At 34.6% G+C, this 27,253-nt stretch overlaps 1 protein-coding gene across 2 annotated transcripts in view; it reads left to right on the top strand.

Moving 5' to 3' along the window:
* The window catches only part of LOC128987634 (copine-8-like), a 64,425-nt gene that overhangs the window by 9,828 nt on the left and 27,344 nt on the right, over positions 1-27,253 (top strand). For both annotated transcript variants that reach the window (XM_054408586.1, XM_054408585.1), the window contains 5 exons: positions 5,304-5,589; positions 19,534-19,752; positions 23,207-23,425; positions 24,406-24,541; positions 25,526-25,753. In XM_054408586.1, coding sequence (XP_054264561.1) covers positions 5,304-5,589; positions 19,534-19,752; positions 23,207-23,425; positions 24,406-24,541; positions 25,526-25,753 — 1,088 coding nt within the window. The remainder of the gene's footprint in view (positions 1-5,303; positions 5,590-19,533; positions 19,753-23,206; positions 23,426-24,405; positions 24,542-25,525; positions 25,754-27,253) is intronic.

The raw sequence follows: 27,253 nt of genomic DNA, 5'->3' as shown, positions 1-27,253 counted from the left end.
CTTCTAGTTTATATATATACATAATAATTCAGATTTTTTAGAAGCATTGTTTTGTCATTTACTTTTATGAATTATTAAAGCACTAGCTGTGTGCCCGTTCTACGCACGGGAATCTTATAGTAGTCAATTGAAACCTTATTATATAAAGAACAGCAGTTGGTTTGCATATTTTCAGACGTGCTGGCAAAACTATTATATATAAACCTAATATTATGACATATAAAGAAATACCCCCGCCGCAGCAAACCTGCAGACTAAGCGAATTTCCATTTGACTGATTGGATTTACACTGAAATGTCTACTTAAAAATATAACATTTATTCTTGATTTAAATAGAATTAGTTTAACAAGTACTTAGGTTTGCTGCATCAGGGAGGGTAAAACTGTTTTTTTTTAAATGTGAATAGTTAGTAAGAAATAAAAACATTTTCCAAATTTGATCAAAATATGTTCACAAACAAGCAAACTACAACAGTTTACTTATTCTCCATAAGAATAACATGGGAATTTTAAATTTACAATTTTTTGGAATTTTCTCCGTAACCATTAGGCGCATAATAATGCTTCAATATACTAAATTATTTGTTTTTTTAAGCTCTACATAATGGTTTGGAAAGAAATTGCTAAATTTTACGTTTTTTGGGTCAAAAATGGGAAAAACCTATTTTTACCCCATAAAACCCCCCGTAAACCCCCGTTCCCATGGTCCGATCATGCTGGATCGCGAACTCGTTCGAATAAACGTACGTTTACACGTTTGTACCAAATTTCATCAAAATCGGATCATTTTTGCTCGAGTTATCGTGCTGACGGACACACACATATATATATATATATATATATATATATATATGAATTTGAACGGATGGTGTTTTTGGCCTCTAGGGACCTCAAAACGAAAAAAAAAATCGGTCCCGCGTCCAGGTCTTACCATGAGTACCGGTACTACGGTAATAGCTTATTCCCTATATGGGAAATTCGCTAAAAGCAAAACATATTGACAGTTTGGTCCAAACAATCTCATCCAAACAGCTTTTTTGTTATTTAGAATATGACGTATTCTCTAAACGATGTTTGGTATATGTAGTTAATATTACTGTAGAAGGAAATGTGAAAAAAATCACACAATGTTGTGTTTTTGAATGTTTTTAATTTGATTTCCTAAGTAGGTACCTAGGCCATGTATTCTAGGGAAAAGTACCGGTATCAAGGATCGTCGTCGAATAGGTTGTTATGAATAATTGGTTAGGCCTATGTACCCAAGATACAGTCTTATTGGCCTATTGGCTGTATGGTCCAGCGATTGTAGCACATAGGGGTCAGTAGAAACCGAAAGTGACACATTGGAAAAGCGAGTTTTGCATCATCCGTAAACCTCTGTTACAATCACCCACTGCAGTTATGATTTTTCACTTTACGCTTTACACAACCGCCATTGAAACGCTGTCAATTTAATAAACGTAAGTTTCCCAGCCCTATACATCACTGTTTCAAGGTCTTTTTCCCGGTTATCAAAGCTTCAGAGAAATTTTATACACATAGAATCTCTATTTCATTTTACACATTATTGAACTTGCGATTAATGAAATCCTTTATGTAAGGAAAATAGTTTTTAATCTCACTTGGTTTTGGATTTTGCTTTCAAAATGTGATCGGAAATGTTTGCGGTATTTGTAAACAACCTTTAATGTAAACATATCAGTGACAGCTAGAAAAAATAATCTTGATCCGAACAGCTGTTCGTTATTTCATTGATGATTAATTAAGTGATGAACATTGGACATTGGGAGAAAACTTGACAAAAATCGCACGAAGTCGGGTTTTTAAACGTCCGTCGTTTTATATACAAAGTAGTGACGCCATATTTTAATGGCTAAAGACAATCTCGCCAATCCAGTGAATACATTGAAATTATTTGGATCTTGATAGGTACTCTAGTTTTTCAGGAGAAGGCCGCGTAAAATGGCTCTTGGGCCGTAACAGACACGAAGACAGACAGAAATTTAGATGAGACTTGTTTCGGTTTGTTTAATGTATAAAACGTAAAAATTACCTACAATTTATTATTCTGAGCAATGTACAGACAAAACTCTAATTTTATTTATATAGATTAAAATTATACATGTGTACATACATTTTACGTAATTTATTTTGAACATTGTAGACTACCAATTTAATATACAAGGCGTTTATAAAATAATCATCAGGTTTTAATGGCATGTAGCTCACCCAATTCTTGTCCCACATTAATATTTGAAACATGTGCTTAAAAAACATTTTCCAAGTTTTATAATCAGCTGTTCAATAATCATCCTTAGTTTTTTCATGGACGTGTTTGCATCATTTTCAAAATGATAACAACAATTCAAGAAAAAAACATTCTGGTTTTTCATTATGACTCAAGTTAATTTTTAATTAACGTCCTGCGTGAGTTTCGGAGGCATTTTAGACGGACTCCTCCTGTACACCAAAGCATTTTAAGGTGGTATCGCCAGTTTAAGAACTCTGGAAGTGTATTTAAACGTAAAAGCAGGGGTCGCCCAAGAGTTTTCTTAGAAACTGAGGTGGATTGGCAGATGTAACGATAATGACTTGAAATTCCCCCCTAGATCTCCTTATCTTTTGGTGTGTGATTTTTTTCCATGGGGCTATGTAAAAGACAAAGTTTATATACCTCCAATGCCTCAAACACTTCCAAGATCTCCATGAACGCATTCGCAATGCTGTAGAATCAATCAACCTTGCGATGCTAGCCGGTGTATGGGACAATTTACAGCATAGATTGGAAACTTGCTCCACGACTAATGGACGACACATTGAGCACTTATAGGGGTATCTATGAAAAATTTAAGAGTTCTCATTTCTGTTAGTATATTTTATATCCAAATTTGTTTAACATTAACATCAATAAAATGTTTTAAAACCTGATGATTCTTTTATAAACGCCCTGTAGTTAAATAGAACCTTTTGTACTTTTGTATAAAATTATTTTATTGGTGATAAAATTTTATTCGCTTTTAAGATCTTAAATACTTGTATTTTATTTAAAATCCTAAATAAACTGTTATAAACTATAGGCTATGAACAACCGTATTCATTGCTAAATGATGTACAAGAGAAATTGGTCATGAATCTAATAACAAACATAATATTAATACCTACATCATGGAACTATTGATCACGTTTCTTAGATGACTCACTTACCAACATAAAATTATTGTGTTTCTGTCTGTTGTCAATAATTCTAAGTTACATTAACTTTCTGCCTAAATTTAAATAAATTTTACTCATAATTTTTCTTTTATTTGAAGTGCTTTTGACAATTAAAATAAGCTTAAACCCCTCTTTTTTTTGTTTCAAAACTGCCAAATTTTTACCCCCCATACCCCCCGGTGTTTGCCCCCCCCAAGGATTTGGTGAAATGACGCCACTGATCATTTTTGTTATGTTAAGATATGTAATTATCTGTCATTTCAATAATTTTCCTCTATGTTTTTTTTCAGCTGTGCTATTATTATCAATGCAGCTTTGTCATATAAACAAATAATATGAGTTTATAGGTAGATGTGAACATAGAAAAATGTCTAAATACAATTATTCTTTCCTGTATCAACAGTAGTTATTTTCTTTAATTTCAACATGTTATCATTCTACATTGTCTATCCTTATTGTCCCAATGATGATTTTGTTACTCACGGCCATTTCATAACAAACCAATGAGTAATGTATTACTCACAAATTTTGTTTTTTCTATTTAACCCTCCGAGTGTCCCTTGTTTTGGCCTTAATGTCTGCCTATTTTTTGCTCATTTGCAAGGTTTTATTAAAACGGATCTGAGAAGCTTGAAAACAATGTTAATTATACTGTTCTATATACCATTTTGTTTGGAAATTCATGGGCTTCAATATTATACATAAAACATAGGGAACATTTGTTTCAAAAAAAGTTTTTAGGTAAAAAAAAATATTTTGGAAAATTTTCAAAAAAAAAATAAGTTTGCGCTCAATGAAATTGTATAAATTATAGGCCTATACATATTTGAAAATCGCCACTTTGTTCTAAATTTTATGAGGATTACAAATATATAATAATATAAGGAAGTAGATTTGCAAATAAATAAGTTATGGGCAAAAAACAGATTTCGGTACATAGTGTTTAGCGAAGAATGCATAGCCTAACCATAGCTAGGAATCTGGCTGATAATTTACATCAATATCACTACCTACTTCTTCAGGATCATCAACCAGCCCTTCAAAATCACATAAATCTTCTTATAATGCACCACGTATATCATCACTACTTTTGATTTTTAACACTAAAACAATGCATCCGCAATTTCTCTGTCAAACTGTCAGTCATTTGGTTGGGGTCACTCTTCCGTCACTTTATTTACAATGTTTTTAAAGTCAAAAATGTTTAATTAAAACACAATATTCTATCAAATTTTCATCGTTTGTCTTGTTGATTGTTACAAACATTAATTAAATAAAATTGATCATTTAAATAAAAAAATTACTATTTTATAACCTCAAACACGTCCGTCAGGCGTCCGAAAAATCTAAAAATAACGGTGAAAAGAAATCTGAAGAAATTGACTGACAAACGCCTGCAGAGCTACTGACGGAACTGCAACGGGTGAGTGTAGATAGCGCTAACTTATAGAAATTTTTTCTGCAAAGCATTCCGCATGTAAGCTAAGGTCAGTGATATGTTTTTTAACTGCAAGAAACATATCGGCTGCAGACATTTGTTGCCAGATAACTGAAGTTTGTAATGATCCTAATGCAATGAGTGAGTGTAAAATGCAGAAATGGGTTGAGTTAAAAAAACGAAATGGGCAGTTTAAAAATGGTTGTGAAAATGTCCAAAGGAAAAAGGTTTTCATGGCTATTTCTACACTCCTATCACAAACTCCACTTCACCCTAAATCATTACATTAGGGCCATAACCTTCTGTCATCTGATGCTGGGTGTCGGCATCGGATATGTTTCTTGTGATCTTAAACCTTATCACTGACCTTGTCTCGCATGCAGCGTGGGGATTATAATTTTAAAAATTGTCGAAACACACAGCGAAGCGTACATGTCAGCTACAGCCATTCTGTTCACCATTGATGCCAGTACGCGGCATGCCAGTACATGTCAGCACTAAACATGTAACTACTAAAAACTGTGCATGGCACAAGCTGCAACCTCAGAGAGTTCAGATCTCTTCTCAAGTTTTGAGGCGTGGGGTGGGGTGTGGCTTATATTCTGACGATCAAAATGTTCATTGTACAACATTAATATGTAATTTTTTTCAGGCAATTGACTGGCAAGGATGTTCTTTCTAAATCTGACCCAATGTGTGTTACTTACATTAGACCATTTGGAGAAAACAGATGGGTAGAATATCACAGGACTGAAGTAATATCTAACTCTCATGATCCAGACTTTGCTGCCAAAATTCATCTGGCATATCGATTTGAAGAACAACAACCTTTAAGATTTGAAATCTATGATGTAGATTCATCAAGTCCTAATCTGGAAGAGCATGACTTCCTTGGTGCTGTCTCTTGTAATCTCGGTCAAATTATTGGTAGTGGCAAGGTAAGATTTGATAAAAATAATTGGTAATATTTGTAATACAGGCAAATCTTGAGCATCCAAATATTTCCTAGCTCAAGGGTGTTATTGAGGGGTGATATTGAAGAAAATTGAAATACATTCCTTAGCTGGTAAAAGGTCTTTCTTAGTTAAAGCTTTAAAATTTGTTTTAATCAGGCCAATAAAGCACTCTGATTTTGAAGTTCATTAAAAGAAATAATTGTTGGTAAATTGAAACTATTTTTCAACAATATACATTAACTGCTTTACAAAATTTTGTCGACACTAGCGCCAAAAAATATACCATCCATTATAGTGTACATCCATCCATTTTACACCCAAAAAATATACCATCCATTTTAGTGTACATGAACTAGACACGAAAAACGATTTTCAAAATTTACAATGGGATGAGAAGTCTACTTGTGTTTGTTATCTATGATGCTATCCTATACATATTCAGGCAACCATATTTAATATACTCTACAGTGGGATGATTAATATACATAATTATAATAGATAATATATAATTACAGACAGACGGAAAACTAGGCACCACAGACCCATTTTCCTATGGTGAAATGTGTTTGTCTTGACCTAAGGAATAACGCTATATACATATGTCCAGAGAGTTACGGGACACCCTGTATAGCCATAGATAAAACATACTCCCTTAGTAGATTTCCCATCCTTATGGAACAGCTAAAGCCAATTTTATTGTTAGTTCTGTCCGGTGCACTGTAAATGTTGTGTTTTGTTTACAATTTGTTTCTTGTTATTTAAGCCATTTAAAACCTCGTTTAACCAAATAAAACTAAATAGGCTAATCATAAACAATAACTTGTACCCTAGTATTGTATGATAATTGGATTCAAACTTGAAAGATACATTATTTTACTCAATCCATTCTGAAAATACAAGGCCTACTATATCTAGTATTTGTTTTTCATCTTGTAGTATGTCCAACAATCTGATGATCTGAAGTGCACTCTTATAGTATGTCCACATTTTATTTTACAATCAGGTTAGGTTTAGGACACACAGCATCTGTGCACAACAGAACATAACACCAAAAAAGAATCCGTGAATTGGCTAAAGGTAAAGTAGTTCGAGTTTCAAAAAGCAACCCCTTTGAAATTCTATACAAGTACAAACTTAACAAGGAAATAGAGTTTTTGACTCTTGATGTACGAATGGACTCCGAGACGCCATTTATCTGGGAACAACAACTTCTCAGTCTGAAGTACACCGAGCCTATTCCGGTTTCCAGTGCCAAGAAAAAGGATTTGATGTACCTACTTAAAGTGGGTGTAATCCCAGAAGCATTCACGCGTTTTGTCACTGAAATCCCTAGTTCGGGATCGGCAAGAGATATTGTACTTTACGTCATTGAGGAAGAAGAAGGAAACGAGCCTCTCACTGAAGTTACCAAAAAGAAAGAAGGAAGACGCAGTAGAAGAGATGTTATAGGGCAAGAAACCAGAAAAAGTAATGTAAAGAGACCAAGAAAACCAAGGAGGCTAAAAAAAACCCAAAAATAAAAGAAATTAAAACTTCATAAGAAAATAAAGTAATGTGTCTAAAGGACAGCACTGTTGAATGAACCCCATAAAGACTGACTCAACAAAATACAGTTTGTACTGTATAGGTACCATTTTACAAAAGGCACTACCTGATTTATTTCGTGCTTTGTTTAATGTTTTGTTTAGGCCTATTTGTGTTAAGTTTCTAATAGCTGGTAGGCCAAGTAATTTTATTTTTAAAATGTTAAAAATAAAAGTAGTCAACAATGTACGACAATAACAGTCATGGGCGCCCGCAGGATTTGGAACAGGGTGGTGCAATATATACGTCTAACGAACCTCCAGGGGTTCGGGGCCTTCCCCGGGAAAAAATCTAAAAATATAGCGTTTTAAAACATATTTTTACGCTATTTTGTAACACATAAAACCAACCAAAACAAAATAGTACATTGTGCATCAAGGACGGTCACCTGAGGGAGTCATTGTTTTTTATGCCAACATTAAAAATTAACCAAACAATTATAAAGAAAAAAAAATTATAGTTGAATAAAGCCTAGATAACAGCCAAGAAAGTTGATGTTTTGTTTTCTGAATAGTTTTGTTAAAGTATGAAAGTATACAAAGTATAAAAGATGTTTACATCTGTGAGTCAACTACTTATTTGATTTAAACATCAATTTAAAACATTTTTTAGACATGACCATTTTGAACATATGGTACCTTTATAAATTCCTTAAAACCCAAGTGATCACAGAACATTATGTGTATTAAATTTATTTCTAATTTTTTTAGCCAGAGGGCGCCCATGATAACAGTTGTTTAAATTTTTTATTCCTTACTAAAACCATCTAGGGGCAGTTTTTGTATTGCACACTCGTAGCATGTCCATAAATCTGCTCGTTCAGAAGTGCACACATATAGTATGTCCAACATGGTTTGATTTACAAATTATTTGTTTGTGGCTTGAATAAAGATAAAACTATTTATGTAGATGCATTTTTAATAAATGTGGCCAATAAAATTTATTCATTTCAAACATTTAACAGTTTTAGTTTAAAGTTCCCCCATAATACAAACTTTGTTTTTTTAGCGAATTTCCCATATAGGGAATAAGCTATTACCGTAGTACTCATGGTAAGACCTGGACGCGGGACCGGTTTTTTTTTCATTTTGAGGTCCCTAGAGGCCAAAAACACCATCCGTTCAAATTCATATATATATATATATTTATATATATATTTATAAATATATTTATATATATATATATATATGTGTCCGTTAGCGCGATAACTCGAGCAAAAATGATACGATTTTGATGAAATTTGGTACAAACGTGTAAACCTACGTTTATTCGAACGAGTTCGCGATCCAGCATAATCGGACCATGGGAACAGGGGTTTATGGGGGGTTTTATGGGGTAAAAATGTTTTTTCCCATTTTTTACCCTAAAAACAAAAAGTTTTGCAATTTATTTCTAAACAGTTTTGTAGAGCTTAAAAAAAGAAATAATTTAGTATATTGAAGCGCTGTTGTATGCCTAACGGTCACAGAGAAAATTCAAAAATAGTTTAATTTAAAATTCCTATGTTATTCTTATGGAGAAAATAAAAATTGTTGTAGTTTACTTGTTTATGGATATATATTGATAAAATTTGGCAAATTTATTTATTTCATCCCATACTATTCACGTATGGTCAAAAAACACTTTTTACCTTCCCCGTAGCAGCAAACCTAAGCACTTGTTAAATTTAATGTTATTTAAATAGGGAATAAATATGTCTTATTTATGGAAATATTTGAGTAAAAATGTAATCAGACAAGTTGAAATTCGCTTAGTCTGCAGGTTTGCTGCGGCGGGTGTATTGATCCTTTTAGCGAATTTCCCTATAGGGAAGTAGCTATTACCGTAGGTGGCACGGTAAGACCTAGACCCGGGACCGATTTACTTTTTCATTTTGATGTCCCCAGAGGCCAAAAACACTATTCGTTCAAATTTTTATATATGTATATATATATATAGACTTTTATATATATATATATATATATATATATGTCCGTGAACGCGATAACTTGAGTAATTTTTGTCCGATTTTGATGAAATTTGGTTTAAAGGTGTAAAGCGGGATAAACTTGAATGAGTTCGCGAACCAGCACGATCGGAACATGGGAACGGGGCTTTACGGGGGGTTTCATGGGGTAAAAATTGGTTTTTCTCACTTTTGACCCTCAAAACACAAAATTTCCCAATTTCTCTTTAGACCTTTTTAAAGAGCTTAAAAAAACAAATAATTTAGTATATACAAGTATTTTTGTTAGAATATTAGTAACGGAGAAAATTTTACACCCATGTTATTCTCAGTGTTGGGAAGTAGCGCGCTACAAGTAGCGACGCTACAGTAGCGCGCTACTTTTTTTGTAGCGTTAGCTGTAGCTACGCTACTTTTAAGATTTTGTAGCTTTAACTGTAGCTAGCTACATTTTTAAAGTAGTTGTAGCGGAATTTTAGCTACTTTTCTCGCTACATTAACATTGTTTGAGATAGTGATTTTTATCATAACCTCAACCTTACGTGAACAATCTCTTTCAAACTGAGATTTAAAAAAAAAAATTAGGCCTTACTTTCTTGGCTTCATACAGCTGGTTGCAGCCGTTTCATTCCCTATTACAACGTTGTGTGGACATGGAGGCCATTAAATGAGTGTTATCCACATTTTTGGCTCTCATTTCCTTAATTTATTACTCTATGATTACTGTCAGATAAAATAAAATCGCTAGATGCAGACGACGTTTAAACGTTACCGGTGACAAGAGAAGCTATTGAATGCTTGCAAGTGATTGACAGGGAAATTAGTAATCAATTTAGTTTGTTTATTATACCGATAGTGTTTCAACTTGGATTTTAATGGAAACCAACACTAAACCTTAAAATAATGAGAAAGCTGGTCTATTAACCTTTGCTTCAGCTGTTGATTGTGGTTCATCATCACAAGCCCTTCCTTGGTTAGATTACGAAGATTTTTCAAAGGTTTACTAAATTAACAAAGAGGAAATTACCTGATGTGATTTAAGATATGTATAGACTAAATGATAATTGTAACGAAAAAATCTCCATATAACATGAAACTTACATTGAAAAAATAGCATAGTTTGCTCCTGGTAACAGCTCTTGTATAGGACTATTAATTCCTAGGCTATGCTATGGTTTAAGACGAATACCAAGTTCCAAGTTCAATTATTAGGAATCCTATCTGTTTAGTCCTAGCAAGAACAAGCCTACTATAGCCAACTTGTTACATAGCCAAGTAGGCCTACATGTTATTTTTACTTTACAAATTTCAACATGTTTAAATTAAAAGCCAATTTCAGGATAAGTTACTGGATACTGTTTTCTGTACCAACTAGGTTGAAGCACAATTTGCCCTATGCATAATGACAATAAAGGACGATTTCTTGACATTGAAAAGTGTTATTCATAGTACAAGTAACTTATCACTTAAAAGTTTATAGCAATGTCGTTTTTAACATTAAAAGAAAGGCAATAAACTCCAGTTTCAGTAGGCTAGGCTCTGTAACACAAAAAAGTATTTTTAAATAATCGTTTTACAGTTTTATTGGTCTTAATTGTTGATATAAGACATCTATAAATGAATCTATATTAAAGAAATAAAATGAGCTTTTAAAATATAGTTTGGTTGTATGTCCTTTGAACTTAATGAAATTGACATTTAAGATGCTTAAAAATAATGCAATATTTAAAAATAAGTACTAAATATGATGGGACACCGAACTATTTGGTTCTGTTGTTGTAATGTTAGGTTTATAATGCCAAAAAATTAAATACAATCTAGGAATAATTTGTTTTCCAATTAATGTTAGATACAATACTGACATTATTTTAATGTTTGTTCAGTAAAAATTTAGTTGCAATTAATTTTACATTTACCTAATGTGCGTGGAATAAAAAGTAACGTCTTTGGAAAAGTAGCTAAAATTGTAGCTATAGCTACATTTCAATGTAGCTGTAGTTGTAGCTAGCTACTTTATAGGAACTGTAGCTGTAGCTGTAGCTAAGCTACTTTTTTGGAAGTGTAGCAGTAGTTGTAGCTAGCTACATTTTAAAAGTAGCTTCCCCAACACTGGTTATTCTTATGGAGAATATTGTCAAATGTTGTAGTTTGCTTGTTTATGAATATATTTTGATCAAACTTGGCAAATTTATTTATTTTGTACTAAGCTATCAATATTTTACTCAAAAACACACTTTATTAGTTTCCTTGTAGCAGCAAACCTAGGTACTCGTTAAATATAATGTTATTAAAATATATTTAACTGAAAATCAATTCAGACAAATGGAAATTCGCTTAGTCGGCAGGTTTGCTGCGGCGGGGGTATTTTGCGGTTTCCGAAAGTTTACCAAAATGGACATACAACTATTGTGCTTATAACCATCGATATGTGTGTTCCGATGTAGTCTTTTTATTCCATTCTACTTTATCTGCCATAACATTTATGTTTCGTTCTTATATCTCCCCCAAACATTAACACATAAGCGGAGAGTCCTGTAGAGTTTGGAGCTTTGCGTAACTGAGTTACAAGAAGATCTATTTTATGCTGCAAGTCTCCCTTTTCTTCGCTCATGGCAGCCAATGATTTCTTAACAGTTTGGACGAATCGTTCTGCTTGGCCATTGCTTGAAGGGTGAAAAGGTGCACAAGTCCTATGGCAAATTCCATTATTGCTTAAAAACCTTTGAAAAAGTGCACTTGTAAATTGGGAGCCGTTGTCTGTTACTATCATTTACTGGTAGTCCAAAAGTTGTGAATAAGTGACTTAAATTTCAAATGCACCAATCTGAAGAAGTGTTTTTTGTATGTATAACCTCCAACCATTTTGTATTGGCGTCAATAATTATTAAAAAATAATTTCCATTCACGGGTCCACAAAAATCCAAATGTAAGCGATGCCATGGAGCTGTGGGTTCTTCCCAAGGGTGGTGGTTCAATTTAGAGGGTTCATTTCTTTTCTGTTTGCATTTGTCACAGTTATTAACCAAGTTCTCTATATCAGTATCCAAGTTTTTCCAATATACAGGGTGTCTATAAAAGAACTCCGGGGTTTTGAGGCAAAATATTACACTGAAGTAAAAAACTTATATACATGTTTAATACATGATTGGAAAGGTTACATTTTCAAGTTTTTTTAACAATTTAATAAAGTTCAATATGAGCGCCGTTAGTGGCACCACACATCGTAACGGTATTCCACCTCTTCCCATGTCCTGACCAGCATGTATGGGGGGACGGTTGCCACACAATTGATTATTAGTTGCCTGAGATGGTCAACATCATGAATTTTCTCTGCATACACAAGATTCTTGATGTGCCCCCAGAAGAAAAAGTCGAACGGAGTCATGTCAGGGCTCCTTGGAGGCCATGGAATCGATCCTTCCCTTCCAATCCATCTGTTGCCGAGTCGAACGTCAAGTGCCTCACGCACACGCAAACTGAAATGTGGCGGTGCCCCATCTTGTTGGAAGTAAAGTAAACGCCGAAAGTTTATTTGTACCGTAACAACAGATTTAGTTTCTATTAGCCAGATAATGCACTGAGCATTTTGTTGCGGCGTTGCCATAGCGCGGCAATCCAGACAGCACTGACAGCCGCACTACGTTGTTTCAAGGTCAACGCTCCGCAGCGCAGCAAACTGTTGATGAAAACATTCCCAATCGGTATGAGTAAAACTTGATGAGCTACTCGTTTCAGAGAAATTAACTATATTTTGCTATCTTCTACAGTTATTAAGATATTAATTTTTAAAATCCCGGAGTTCTTTTATAGACACCCTGTACATAACTTCGTGCCATAGCCTTCATTTTCGACATGCCTAAATGCCCAATGTGTAGTTCCTTGAGAACTTCTTTCTGCAATGTGTTAGGTATTACAACTCGACTACCTCTAAAGATGCAACCTTTATGTAAACTTAAATCATTATTTCGGAAACCAATCTTTTCCAGATTTTCTCCATTTTCTAGTGCTGTAACTGTTGTAGTTAGTGCAGGGTCTTTCTTTGTATGCTCTGCAAGTGTACATTTTGTGAGAGGGAGAACTGCTATTTGATTCATTTGGAACTTGGAATATAAGTCTTCGTCATCTTGAGTTAGTTCAACTGGGAAACGAGACAAGAAATCTGCGTTACAGTGGTCTGAAGTTCTTCTATACTATATTGTGTAATCAAACCCAGCAGGAGTAGTTCAATAATCGAGTCTGTAGCTGACATTGCCGGTAAGCATTTTGATGGATGGAATATGGAAACAAGAGGTTTTTGGTCCGTCTGAAGAACAAACTTTCGCCCATAGCAATAAGCAAAGAATTTCTTCACTCCCCAGTAAATTGCTGTAGCTTCTTTGTCTATTTGACTATACTGTTTTTCACTTTTTGACAAAGATCGTGAAGCAAAAGCTATGGGTTGTTCCGATCCATCAGGAAACTTATGGGAGATTACTGCTCCCAATCCATAAGGAGATGTGTCAGTTGAGAGTATTAGAGGAAGTTTTGGATTGTAGTGTGCTAGTGTGTTGTCATTAGCTATGTGCTTTTTAACATTGATAAAGCTGTTTTCACATTCTTGTGACCATTCAAATCGCTGTCCTTTCTGTAGCAACTTATTCAATGGATATAGTTTTTCGGCCAGTCTTGGTATAAATTTGTTGTAGTAATTGGCCATGCCAATGAAGGATCGTAGTTGATTCTCATTTCTAGGTTTTTCTGCCTCTATAATTGATTTAACCTTTTCTGAGTTTTTCTTCAGCCCGTTCTCATCAATCGTATGTCCCAAGTGTGTTATTCTTTGTTGAAAGAATCTACATTTGTCAAAATTTAATTTTAAGTTATGAGCTCTAAGTTTTTCTAGGACAGTTTCTAATCTCTCTAGTGAAATCTGTACCTTGAATGATTATATCATCGAAAAAGCATTTAACTCCATCAGTCCCTTGCAGTACCTTATCCATGAATCTTTGCCACAGTGCTGGTGCTACTTTCACTCCAAACATCAACCTGTTTACTTTATATAAACCTTTCTGAGTGCTTATTGTTTGTAGCATAGCACTTTCAGAGTCCATTGACATGTAAGCATTACTAACATCGAGTGTACAGAAAAATTTACCTCCATTCATCTCTGCAAAGATGTCCTCAATTCTTTGTATTGGATATTTCTCATCACGGATAACTTTATTCAATGTAGTCTTGTAATCTGCACATATTCGTACCGAACCATTAGGTTTTACTACTGGCACAATTGGCGTGCCCCATTCAGAGTTTTCGACCTTTGTAATAATACCAGCTTGTTCCAGTCAATCGAGTTCTTCTTCCACCTTTTGTTTAATAGCATAGGGCACTTGCCTCGGCTTCACAAATATTGGACCACAGCCTTCTTTTACATTCAGGTGTCCTTTTTAATTTGGAATGCAACCAATTTCCTTACTGAATATATCCGAATAACTGCCAAGAACCTGTGTCAACTCAGATGAGTTTTGATTCAACATTCTAATATCACCAATTTCTAAATTAACTTCTCTTATCCAGTCTCTACCAAATATTGGTTCAACATCTTGGTCGATAATATATAGTTTCCCAAAATATATCTTTTCTTTGTAATGGAAACTAACGTATACTACGCCCTTAGTTTGTATGTTTTCACCTGTATATGTGCGAAGCTGTACATGTGATTTGAACATTCTCTTATTGATATCTAATCTCTTATAGTCCTGAAATGAGATTGAAGATAGCGCTGCTCCTGTATCAAGTTCCATAGATAATGGATTTCCTTCAATTTCTATTTTCATAATGAACTTATCACTGTTATTTACTTGAAGTTTATAAGAATCACAGGTAGTATTATCTAACTGTTTTTCATTCTCTCTGTAGTCTAGTTGGTCGATTGGTTATTTTCTTGGTCCTCCCATACATACTTTTGCAATATGTCCTACTTTGTTACATTTATTGCAAAATTCATTTCTCAACTTGCATGTATTTGCTCTATGGTATTTATCTCCACACCGATAGCACCGTCCTTGTAGACCTGAAAACTTTGAACGGGAAGGAGAATATTGGTCTTTATTTGTTTCCTGTACAGTGTTCTTGCTCCCAGAGTATCTGTCCCATTTTCTTGTCTGATTTGTCTACAACCTTGAGCACTGGAACTTCTGGTGGTGCTGTGTGAGCAGTCATCATGTTGCTTTCAGTTCTCGAAGCTTCCAGTGATGTTGCAAGTTCAAGTGCTTCCTTAAGAGTAGTTACAATTTTCTTCTGTAAAAGTTGTCCTTTAATATCATTGTCGTGAAGTCCTCTTACCAATTGCATGCGTAATAACATATCAGTTACTGACTTTCCACAATCACAGTTAAACTTAAAATCTTTGGACAGTTTCTTTAATTCCATAGCAAATTCAATGATTGACTCATTCGTCTGTTTTACTCTACACACACAGCGATGTTGTAATGTTAGTACACTTGGTAATGGTTCTAAATGTTCTTTCAAAATAGAAATTACATTTTCATAGTTCTTCTTGTAAGGGTCATCAGGGGCAACTATGTCTAGAAGTCGTTCATGTAGTTTAGGTGAAAGTGCATGTAGTAAACTACAAAGCTTTGTTTTCTCTTCATTTACATCTTTAAGTACAAGGAAATTTTCAAATCTTTTAATGAAATTCCTAAAAGATTCTTCTTCATCATATGGAACAAAACTAATGTTTGATGTTGTGCTTGGTTCCTTGTTATGTGGATTTGCTGCTGTAGGCTCTGTATTATTGTGCCGTGTCTTTTCATGTCTCAAAGCTGCTTCTAAAACGATGTACATTTGTTCTGTCTCACTTCTATATGAGGCTAGATCATCTTGTTCTTCATCTTCAGTGGCTAGTTCAATTTTGGTTTGTGTGTCTTCAAATTGTTTCCAATAGGAATTTACTCAGGGGAGGTATACAGGAGCCTACGATGACAGCTGTGGGCTTCTTATTAGCTGAGAGAACACCATTACCGTAACAATACGGTGTTTAGCTATCGGCCTCGCTGGACTAGTGGTTAGCGTGCCGGGCTGGTAAGCTGAAGGTCCCGGGTTCGAATCCCGCTGGTGGCACTAACTTTTTGTCTAAGATTTTTTCATTATCAGCAAGTTTGGTTGGTTTGGTTCGGTTATGACAGTTTAATTTTATTATTAAGTTATTATAAAATTTTAATTGAGTAATTTCTGGTTTTATTTAATGAACAGAATTATTTTTTCTATTAATACACTTTTTTTATATTATTTCATTATCAGCAAGTTTGGTTAGTTCGGTTAGGTTATGATTGTTTAATTTTATAATCAAACAATTATCAAATTGAATTTGAGGTACTTATAATTTTATTTTATGAACAGAACTATTTTTGCGATTAGTATTAGTAAACCTTCATTGCCAAAGTGCTCTCTACTACAGCACTGTTCACGGAGGAATTTTGAACTAATGCCTCATTCGTACCTCCCCTAAGTCAGACCCTTTCCAATACGATCTTAGACTGTCTAACCTCACATCTATCTCTGCACTTGTCATATTGTCAGTTGATTTAATTTCTACAATTAGTTTAAAAAAGGCTTTGGAAATTTGACCTTTTGCAACTGATCTCAACTTTTTTATAATTCCTATTTCCGTCATCCTCGTCGCCATTTATTGTATAATAATTAGATTCAATCTCAAAAGATACATTATTTTACTCAATCCATTCTATTTACAAAATTGGTAAACATAAACAATTATTTAATGAACATATGTTAAAAAACTATATATCACCTAGTTATATATAACCAAATTAATTTGAAACTGATTTTCTTTGTGACAGCTAATTTGAGAGAATGGCTGGGCGTAGAAACTAGGTAGAGGTGTCTAAAAAAAGGTCTTGGTCTGTAGATGAGCCATCAAAAGAGAAACATGGTGAATTCCCTTGGGGCTCTGCCCCAGTGGCCTTTAAATTCCCATACCATGTTATTCTTATGGATGAAAACATGGGTTTTGTCACAGCTAATTTGAGAGAATGGCTGGGTGTAGAAACTTGGTAGGGGTCTCTAAAGAAAGGTTTTGGTCTGTAGATGAGCTGTGAAAAGATAAACGAGGTAAATTTTCTTAGAGCTCTGCCCCCCGCCTTTTAAGTTCCCTCAGCAGATTTGTTTACATTACGACCATATGCATAATTTTACACTACTTTTTAATGAAACAGCTGTTAATGTTTGAATTGTGATTTACTAAATTTGTCAAAATGAAGTATTTGCAGTGTTTTTTTTTCAGATTTTAAAATCAATTTTCTTCTGCATCGTGTCATGTTTTGCAATATAATGTTCTATTACCAAATCAGTTAAAAATCCTAATATCACAGTAACTCTTAAAATTATTTCTTATGGAGTTAACTTATATCTATTGTATGGGTTGGTTACTGCCTTTTTTACCACTTCTTGGAGATTGTACGTAGGCATGTTGCACGTAGACAATATTCTTTGGCGTATTGCATCTGTAGACGATATTTGGGTTGGTGTAATTATTACAATGGAAAAAAGCGAGAAATCCTGGACAATTTGATATACTAAAAATAAAACTGAATTAACACTGTGCTACATTTCTTGAGCAATCATTGAAATAGCCGATTTGCAAACAATGGAAACATAGGAAAGTCAAAAAACACAACCAAGTAGAACAAATAGGCCTATAAATAATGTGTTTTTTTTTCATTTATAATCGTTATTATAGAAAATCTAATGCGACTATGAGTGGGAAACATTTGTAGAAAACACTAAAAAACTAAATCAGCTTTTGAAAAAAGATAAGATATTTACAAAAAAATTTGATTATATCTAACTGTTGTGTACATCTTGAGTATTTCCATAATCTTTGAGTTGACTCTTATAAAGTCATTGGAAATTATGACTGTTATTCGTTGTAACGCATAGGTACACTAGTATAACCAAACAGTAAAGCACAAATCAAGAAATTAACCCTAAAATAATAGAAACAAAATTTCATCGACATTAGCCACCAGTGTCACCGGACATGAACTAGACACGAAAAATTAGCTTCAAAATTTATAATAGGATAGGAAGTCTACTTATGTGTTGATTAGTCCATCACGAGGCTTAGATATTTTATTTAAAAAATTAGAAGTCATCCAGTGGTCGAAAACTTGACCAAAAATATGTAATGTACAGACCTATTCTTACCCCACACTGTAAATAAAACATATGATTGGAATTTGTTTGGATTTTCTGTTTATATTTTGTTGTTCTTTCACCAGCATAGCAACCCATAAGGCCCATGTTAATTTTTTTTAAAATTAAAAATACATTTTTCATGCTTATATTTTAGCCTATTTTAATTTATATAAAGGGATTCTGCACATCTACAGAAAAATATCTTTCATTTGGTACAAACTGCATGTAATTCGGTCCATTAGTATGACCAGGCTAGCTGTCATAAGTTTTGCAAAAGATTTTTAATATATAAGACGAGAGCTCGCCCCGTGGTAAAAGTTTGTATTGTGCAAACTTCTCAATTTTCATCACACGCTGTAAATAAAACATGTGATGGAATGTCTTCAATTTGTTTTGATTTTCTGTTTATATATTGTTATTATTTCGTCACCACCATGGCAACCCATAAGACCCATGTTAATTTTTTCAAAATTTTTAATTCATTTTTGGTCCTTATTTTTGTGAGCCTATTTTAATTTATAAAGGGACTCTGCACATCTACAGGTAAATATCTTTCATCTGGTACCAACCGCGTGTAATTCGGTCCAGTCGTAAGGTCAGGCAGGCTAGCTGTCATAAGTTTTGCAAAAGTTTTTAGGATATAAGATTAAATACTTTTTGCATCAGTATATCTGTCCTGCAGGGTATTACAGACCTTGACTAGAGGAGGATGATTTATAATGCTTCATTTGCTCCAAAACTATGTTTTTTTGGGCAACAGGACACAAGCCAAATCTATATTCAAAGTAGGTACTGTACAAAAAAGTCCTACAAATCATATTATTTTGTGGTCATAGACAATCCTGTAGATCTCTATTCATAAAAATGAATTTACTAACGTTTACCATCCGTGTTAAATTTTGCAAACCATACTTTACTTTAAAAAATGCACTTTATTTTTGAATGAAACCCGCAATTACGATTACTCAACTAAAAAATCGACCCAACTTCTAACTGCCCATACACAGACTTGCTTCTTTTGAAAATCTTCCACAATGTATTGGAAAGAAAATGCATAAAAAACTACCAGAAACCATTGAAACAATCTACTCTTAAATTAAAATATTTTAAAGAAGTTTATAAAGTTTACAATAATATTTATTGTATTAGTTTTTTTTTTATCGTAAACCTTGACTATTTAGTTAATATTAATGTTCTTGCAGGTGAAACTTCCTCTTACACAGAAGGGCGGTCAGCGCGGAGTAAATCTCGGCTTTCTGTTTGTGACTGCTGAAGAGTTGGCCGCCCTGAAGGATGAAGTCATCTTGAAGTTCAGTGGTCACAAATTGGATAAAAAAGATTGGTTTGGCAAGTCAGATCCATTTCTAGAGATCTACAAATCCATGGAATCAGGAGAATTCAGCTTAGTTCACAAAACAGAGGTTTCTGCTGTTGAATTTTTTTATGATCATGGTTTCTTTAAATAAAAAGTCTTAGAATGTGCTGGGGATTTAAAAAAAGTCCTTAGGTTTTAGTTTTAGTTGTGCAATTATACACGGTGTCAATTAAGTCTTAGGACTACTTTATAACGAAAAGAGATAGCAAAACCGCGTTTGGCATATCATTACTGGTAATAGTAAGCTACTTTTTTGTGTACATAGTGATCAGATGTCATCTTAAGGGGACGGCCTATAGGGAGTAAGTTGAAAATCTTTAAGGTAGATATGTACATCAAACTAAAGGTCTTATTGAACTCAAAACAATGCCACAAACCGGACCTCAAATGGAAATTCGAGCCAAAAATGACAGCTGTTCAATGATTCATTGAATTTCCAATGCTATAATATGCTACCTCCTCAGGGGGGCCTGCTAAAGACGAAAGAAAATCATAAACGTAAACATAGGTCGATATGCACATCAAATTAAAGGCCTTATTAGTAGGCTAGATTACAATGCCGCAAATTTGAGCTGAAAAGAACAACTGAGTAAAAACTGGCAGCCGTTGGAAGATTCAAAACCGCAGATTAAAGAAATCTTTAAACAGCTGCCATTTTTGACTCGGTTGACCATTTGTGGTCCAGTTTGCGGCATCGTTTTTAGTTCAACAAGACCTTTGATTTAATGCACATATCAACCTATTACCTTTAAGATTTTCAACTTACTACCTATGGGCTGTCCCCCATAGGTGACATCCGATCACCATGTACACAAAAGTAGTTTACTATTACCAGTAGTATGATATACCAAATTTGGTTGTGATATCTCTTTTTGTTTTAATGTTCTCAAATTTTTATTATGTTCCTTGTTTCATTGGAGTTTTCTTGAAAAGTTGTTGTATAAGCTATTGATTATAGTCAGCGTTGTTGATTATAGGCTATTTGTTGGGGAGTTGTAAGATTTAAAGTAGGCTACTGCAGTTCATATATGTCTGCATACAACTACGTTTTGTAGTTTGATGACAGTTTAGTGGTACGAAATAAAAGAAGCACTTAATGTGAAATAAATGTAACATTCTTTATAGTGGTTTGGTAACTTACTTGATTTACTTGTAATCAGAAGAATGGTATTTGTTATAATAAGTAATCAATTTGCAGTAGGCTTAAATCACCTATGAAATTGCTAGTTAATATATCGTTTATTGAGCTTGACCCATTGGAGACTGAATATTCTTTGACATAGCATGAACATCATAACCCTATTAATACCCCCGCCGCAGCAAACCTGCAGACTGAGCGAATTCCCATTTGCTTGAATTAATTTAAAATTAAATATTTTTAAATAAAATTAGGTTTAACGAGTACCTAGGTTTGCTGCTATCCATAAACAAGCAAACTACAACATTTTACAATATTCTCCACAAGAATAACATAGTAATTTTAAATTTACAGTTTTTTTTAGCGAATTTCCCTATAGGGAAGTAGCTATTACCGTAGGTCTCATGGTAAGACCTAAGCCCGGGACCGATTTACTTTTTCATTTTGATGTCCCCAGAGGCCAAAAACACCATTCGTTCAAATTTTTATATATCTATATATAGATATATATATATATATATATATATATATATATATATATATATATATGTGTCCATCCGCACGATAACTTGAGTAATTTTTGTCCGATTTTGATGAAATTTGGTTTGAAGGTGTAAGGCGGGATAAACTTGAATGAGTTCGCGAACCAGCATGATCGGACTATGGGAACGGGGGTTTATGGGGGGTTTTATGGGGTAAAAATGGGTTTTTCCCTTTTTTGACCCTAAAAACACAAAATTTCACAATTTCTTTTTAAACCATTTTGTAGAGCTTAAAAAAACAAATAATTTAGTATATTGAAGCGTTATAATGCGCCTAATTGTTACGGAGAAAATTCAAAAAAATTGTAATTTCAAAATTCTTATGTTATTCTTATGGAGAATAAGTCAACTGTTGTAGTTTGCTTGTTTATGAACATAATTTTGATCAAATTTGGAAAATACATTAATTTCTTACTAAACCACAGTAGGCCTACCTTTTAACATTTTACATAAAAAAAAACATTTTACCCTCCCTGTTGCAGCAAACCTAAGTACTCATTAAACTACAGTAATTCTGTTTAAACAGGGAATAGGCTAAATGTGATATTTTTAAGGAGACATTTTAGTTTAAATCCAATCAGGCAAATGGAAATTCGCTAAGTCTGCAGGTTTGCTGCGGCGGGGGTATTTTATTTCTCCGTAACCAATGGCCCTTCAAAAACTCTTTAATAGGGATGGACAAGATTGGATTTTTAGTTTGAGATTTGTTATTTCTCATAAAATTTTGAGACGGGATTTCCCTTCTCATACACAACGGGAAATGCACGTTCGACATTTTTACCTGATTTTGTAACATTGTTAGATAACTGTTTAAATAAAAAAATTATAATAATAGGCAAGAATATTTAAAATCTGTTATTACAAAACATCAGCTTAAAAAATATATATTAATTACGCCTAACTTATTAAAAATGCTTACGATTAGTTAACATGGTGATATCAGTTAGGATAGAATTAAACTTATCCTAAAATAAAAGAACTCATAAAATAAAAGCAATTTATTAGTATAAAATAGTTACTTGTTTTGGCTTTGTTTATAGTAGTAAAACATGTCTCATACTGCTTACACTTAACAAAACTTCTCAAATGATAAAATAAATGAAGTAATATTTACATGTAAAGAATTAATTAAATAGGAACGCCTTCGTTAAAAAACCGCAACTACAATGCGTTCCTGTATGGGTATTGCATTGACTTTCTGCAGGCGTTTTTAATTTTTTTTCAATTCTTGTCTCTAAAAAATCTCGGATAAAAAAAAAATCTCGTCTCGTATATCAAGATTTAAAATTTCCCAAAAATTTCCCGAAATTTCGAGACTTGACTATCCCTACTAATAGGTATACTAAATTATTTGTTAATGTTTTTTAAGCTCTTTTTAATGGTCTAGGGAGAAATTGGGAAATTTTGTGTTTTAAGGCCAATTGAAATTGGCACTTTGAAATTGGGGTGCTATAATCAGTGCAAGGAAGCCCACTTTGGTAACTGTAGGAAAAAGCCTTTGATTGTATCTGCCATGGCTGAGCTAAGTTTAAGTGCTACTAGGCGACTGATAAAACTTTGTCACTAAATAATTCACAACTAGATAACAAGGAACAAATAGTCTGTGTTATTATTTTGTATTTTAAGAGACTTACAGTATGGGAGCATTAATCTATCACCACTGTGTTGATTGTGGTAATGTTAATGACTCCTGTTACTTTTTTTTAGCTATAGCTTTGACAATGTCCATTAGACTTCTGTATCTAATGACAATATCAGATTGTTATTATTGATACTTAACTAAAGCAATTAAACTTGAATAACTTATTTCTTTCTTTTAGGTTGTAAAATATAATTTAAATCCGCACTGGAAACCTTTTAACATCCCTGTCCGCACACTGTGTAATGGGGATTATGATCGAAGCCTTAAATTTATGTGCTGGGATTGGAACAATAGTGGACGTCACAGTTTGATTGGGGAATTCTACACAACGCTCAAGACACTAGCCGAGGGACCTAGCTCCAGTAATAGATTTAGCCTGATCCATCCCGAAAAACAGGTAATCCCACAAACCTTTATAAAACAAACTTAACCACTTTGTACTTGTTGAAAGTTTCATACAAGATCATTTTACCCTTGCCTATGGTCATTGGCCAAACTGAGTATTGTAGTGAGGATTAGCCACTCATTTCAAATCAGAACTGCTAAATTAAAACATCATCTAAAATATGAAATGAATCTGGGTTATATGTACAGTAGAATCCCTCACATCCAACCTTGGAATAACAGACTCCTCGGGATATCCGACCTAGTATCCATCATCTATTTATTTCCTGTATAGGGGCGATAACACTGAGCGTGATTGGTTAACCGAAAGGCTGATGGCGGATGTTGTTATAACCGCGGCAGACGATCACCACTGTCGCCAATAACGGATGTTGCCGCCATCTAAGGAGACGATAACCGAAGTCGTGGAGATTTCAAGTTACGCTCACGGGTGTTCTTGCAGTGGCGGGAGAGGATTACCGATGCCACAAAGACTGCAAGTTACTCTCACGAGTGTTGTCACAGTCGCAGGAGACGATTAACGATGTCACGGAGATAGCACGTTATGCTCACGGCTGTTGCCGAGGTCGCGGGAGACAATTGCTGAAGTCGTGGAGACTGCAAGTTACGCTCACTGTTTTTTTTAGACAATGAAGGTCTCTTCCTTTCTAGGTGCAATCCCTCTACTAATCCCCTCCTATTTTACGGATTGCAAAACATTTATTTTATCTAGGCCTATATAATTTGTTAACAAAGTTAGTTTGTTTACTACTACTTAATATTGGTATCCATTGTCCTTGATCGTATTAATCTCAGAAAATGTTTAACTTTGGAAACCATTAAATGAGGTGACCTTCATTCTTACCTCAGTTAAAAATTATATTTAACAATACATTGTAACTTAAAACTGCATTTTTTAAGAGAAGAAGATTAACACTATTTCAAATTTGTTTATTTTTTAATTTATTATTGTTTAATAAAAACAATGTTTAGGTCCGCAAAAGGGAAAAGTACTCTCATTCTGGGGAAGTTGTTTTGGAGATATTTGAACTGAAGCCTATCTACTCTTTCATGGACTACATCAAGGGTGGGACACAATTGCACTGCTCAATCGCAATCGACTTTACGGGTAAGAGTGTGTAATTGATCGTCATTGGCAATATCTAACATACTATTTGTCAATGTATTTGCAGTGTGATCACTTCTAGGCTACTAAAGTGCAATGGTGGAGTTGATTAAGCCATCAGTAGGTTTTCAGGATATTTGTATTACAGGGGTGTGACCATCCCCCCAAAGCCCGCGTCGCAGAATCCCCCCCAAATTCTTTTTTTAATCCATGCCGGGAGGTCCCAGATCATCTACCCAGTTAAAATGTGGGTGCCCCAATTTTTTTTTTACACTGCAAAATTATAGGGTTTTAAGATTTTATTTAAGGTACTTCCAAAAGAAGAGAAACCAGTTAACATTGTAATATTAACTCCGATGACGTACGGTATGGGAAATAGTCTATTCATTGAATGATCAACCATATTTTGTTACTAACGCAATAGTCATTATTTTTTTTACATTTATTACTAGGTAATTTAAAAAAGCTAAAGAGTTAAGTGTCCAAAATTTTTAAAATTTCACGCTATTTATCGCAATTGGATGAATTAGTGAAATCCTTTAAATTAACCGTAAATTTTGACGGGTTTCACCTAGTACTTACATATTTGGCACAGTAAAAGAGTGTTGATCTACTAATAGGGGAATAACAAAGCCATCTTGTGAAGGGCAGTGTGTAATAAAGAAAATATGCTAGCGAAAAACATCGGAGTAAACTAAATACTACCACATAAAATAGACAGAACCCCTGTGATGAGCAGTTATTCACTGCCCCTATTTGCATCAGCGTAGCACAGTATTTGATTTAGCATCTTGTACTGATGTAACATCCTACCGATATCCGTAACTATTCACTCAAAGTTTTTTATTTTAATCTTTGACTACTTAAAATATAAGTCATATTCATTACTTATCTCTGTAACTAACCACTAACCAGTACCCATAAGATTAGTATGAACTGAACAGCATGTACTATCTCTGTTATTAACAAGTATCTTTTGTTACACAGGATCCAATGGAGATCCTACAAAACCAGAATCGTTGCACTTCATCGGCCCGATGCCAAATTGCTATGAGCAGGCAATCACCGCTGTAGGCTCCATCATACAGGACTACGACAGTGACAAGATGTTTCCTGTTTTGGGTTTTGGAGCTCGACTTCCACCTGACGGCAGAGTGTCCCATGAGTTCTTTGTAAACATGGACCCCAATAGTCCTTACTGCACTGGTGTTCAAGGTAAACTATCACTGGAGTGTCCCATGAGTTCTTTGTTATAAACATGGACCCCAACAGTCCTTACTGCACTGGTGTTCAAGGTAAACTATCACTGGAGTGTCCCATGAGTTCTTTGTAAACATGGACCCCAACAGTCCTTACTGCACTGGTGTTCAAGGTAAACTATCACTGGAGTGTCCCATGAGTTCTTTGTAAACATGGACCCCAACAGTCCTTACTGCACTGGTGTTCAAGGTAAACTATCACTGGAGTGTCCCATGAGTTCTTTGTAAACATGGACCCCAACAGTCCTTACTGCACTGGTGTTCAAGGTAAACTATCACTGGAGTGTCCCATGAGTTCTTTGTAAACATGGACCCCAACAGTCCTTACTGCACTGGTGTTCAAGGTAAACTATCACTGGAGTGTCCCATGAGTTCTTTGTAAACATGGACCCCAACAGTCCTTACTGCACTGGTGTTCAAGGTAAACCTGGTAAACTATCACTGGAGTGTCCCATGAGTTCTTTGTAAACATGGACCCCAACAGTCCTTACTGCACTGGTGTTCAAGGTAAATTATCACTGGAGTGTCCCATGAGTTCTTTGTAAACATGGACCCCAACAGTCCTTACTGCACTGGTGTTCAAGGTAAATTATCACTGGAGTGTCCCATGAGTTCTTTGTAAACATGGACCCCAACAGTCCTTACTGCACTGGTGTTCAAGGTAAACTATCACTGGAGTGTCCCATGAGTTCTTTGTAAACATGGACCCCAACAGTCCTTACTGCACTGGTGTTCAAGGTAAACCTGGTAAACTATCACTGGAGTGTCCCATGAGTTCTTTGTAAACATGGACCCCAACAGTCCTTACTGCACTGGTGTTCAAGGTAAATTATCACTGGAGTGTCCCATGAGTTCTTTGTAAACATGGACCCCAACAGTCCTTACTGCACTGGTGTTCAAGGTAAACTATCACTGGAGTGTCCCATGAGTTCTTTGTAAACATGGACCCCAACAGTCCTTACTGCACTGGTGTTCAAGGTAAACTATCACTGGAGTGTCCCATGAGTTCTTTGTAAACATGGACCCCAACAGTCCTTACTGCACTGGTCTTCAAGGTAAACTATCACTGGAGTGTCCCATGAGTTCTTTGTAAACATGGACCCCAACAGTCCTTACTGCACTGGTGTTCAAGGTAAACTATCACTGGAGTGTCCCATGAGTTCTTTGTTATAAACATGGACCCCAACAGTCCTTACTGCACTGGTGTTCAAGGTAAACTATCACTGGAGTGTCCCATGAGTTCTTTGTAAACATGGACCCCAACAGTCCTTACTGCACTGGTGTTCAAGGTAAACCTGGTAAACTATCACTGGAGTGTCCCATGAGTTCTTTGTAAACATGGACCCCAACAGTCCTTACTGCACTGGTGTTCAAGGTAAATTATCACTGGAGTGTCCCATGAGTTCTTTGTAAACATGGACCCCAACAGTCCTTACTGCACTGGTGTTCAAGGTAA

This window comes from Macrosteles quadrilineatus, unplaced genomic scaffold (genome assembly GCF_028750875.1).
Source record: "Macrosteles quadrilineatus isolate MER2022 unplaced genomic scaffold, UCM_ALF_1.0 Scaffold_2__2_contigs__length_208266976, whole genome shotgun sequence".
NCBI classification, from domain to species: domain Eukaryota; kingdom Metazoa; phylum Arthropoda; class Insecta; order Hemiptera; family Cicadellidae; genus Macrosteles; species Macrosteles quadrilineatus.
This window is presented reverse-complemented; position numbering and strand designations above follow the sequence as displayed.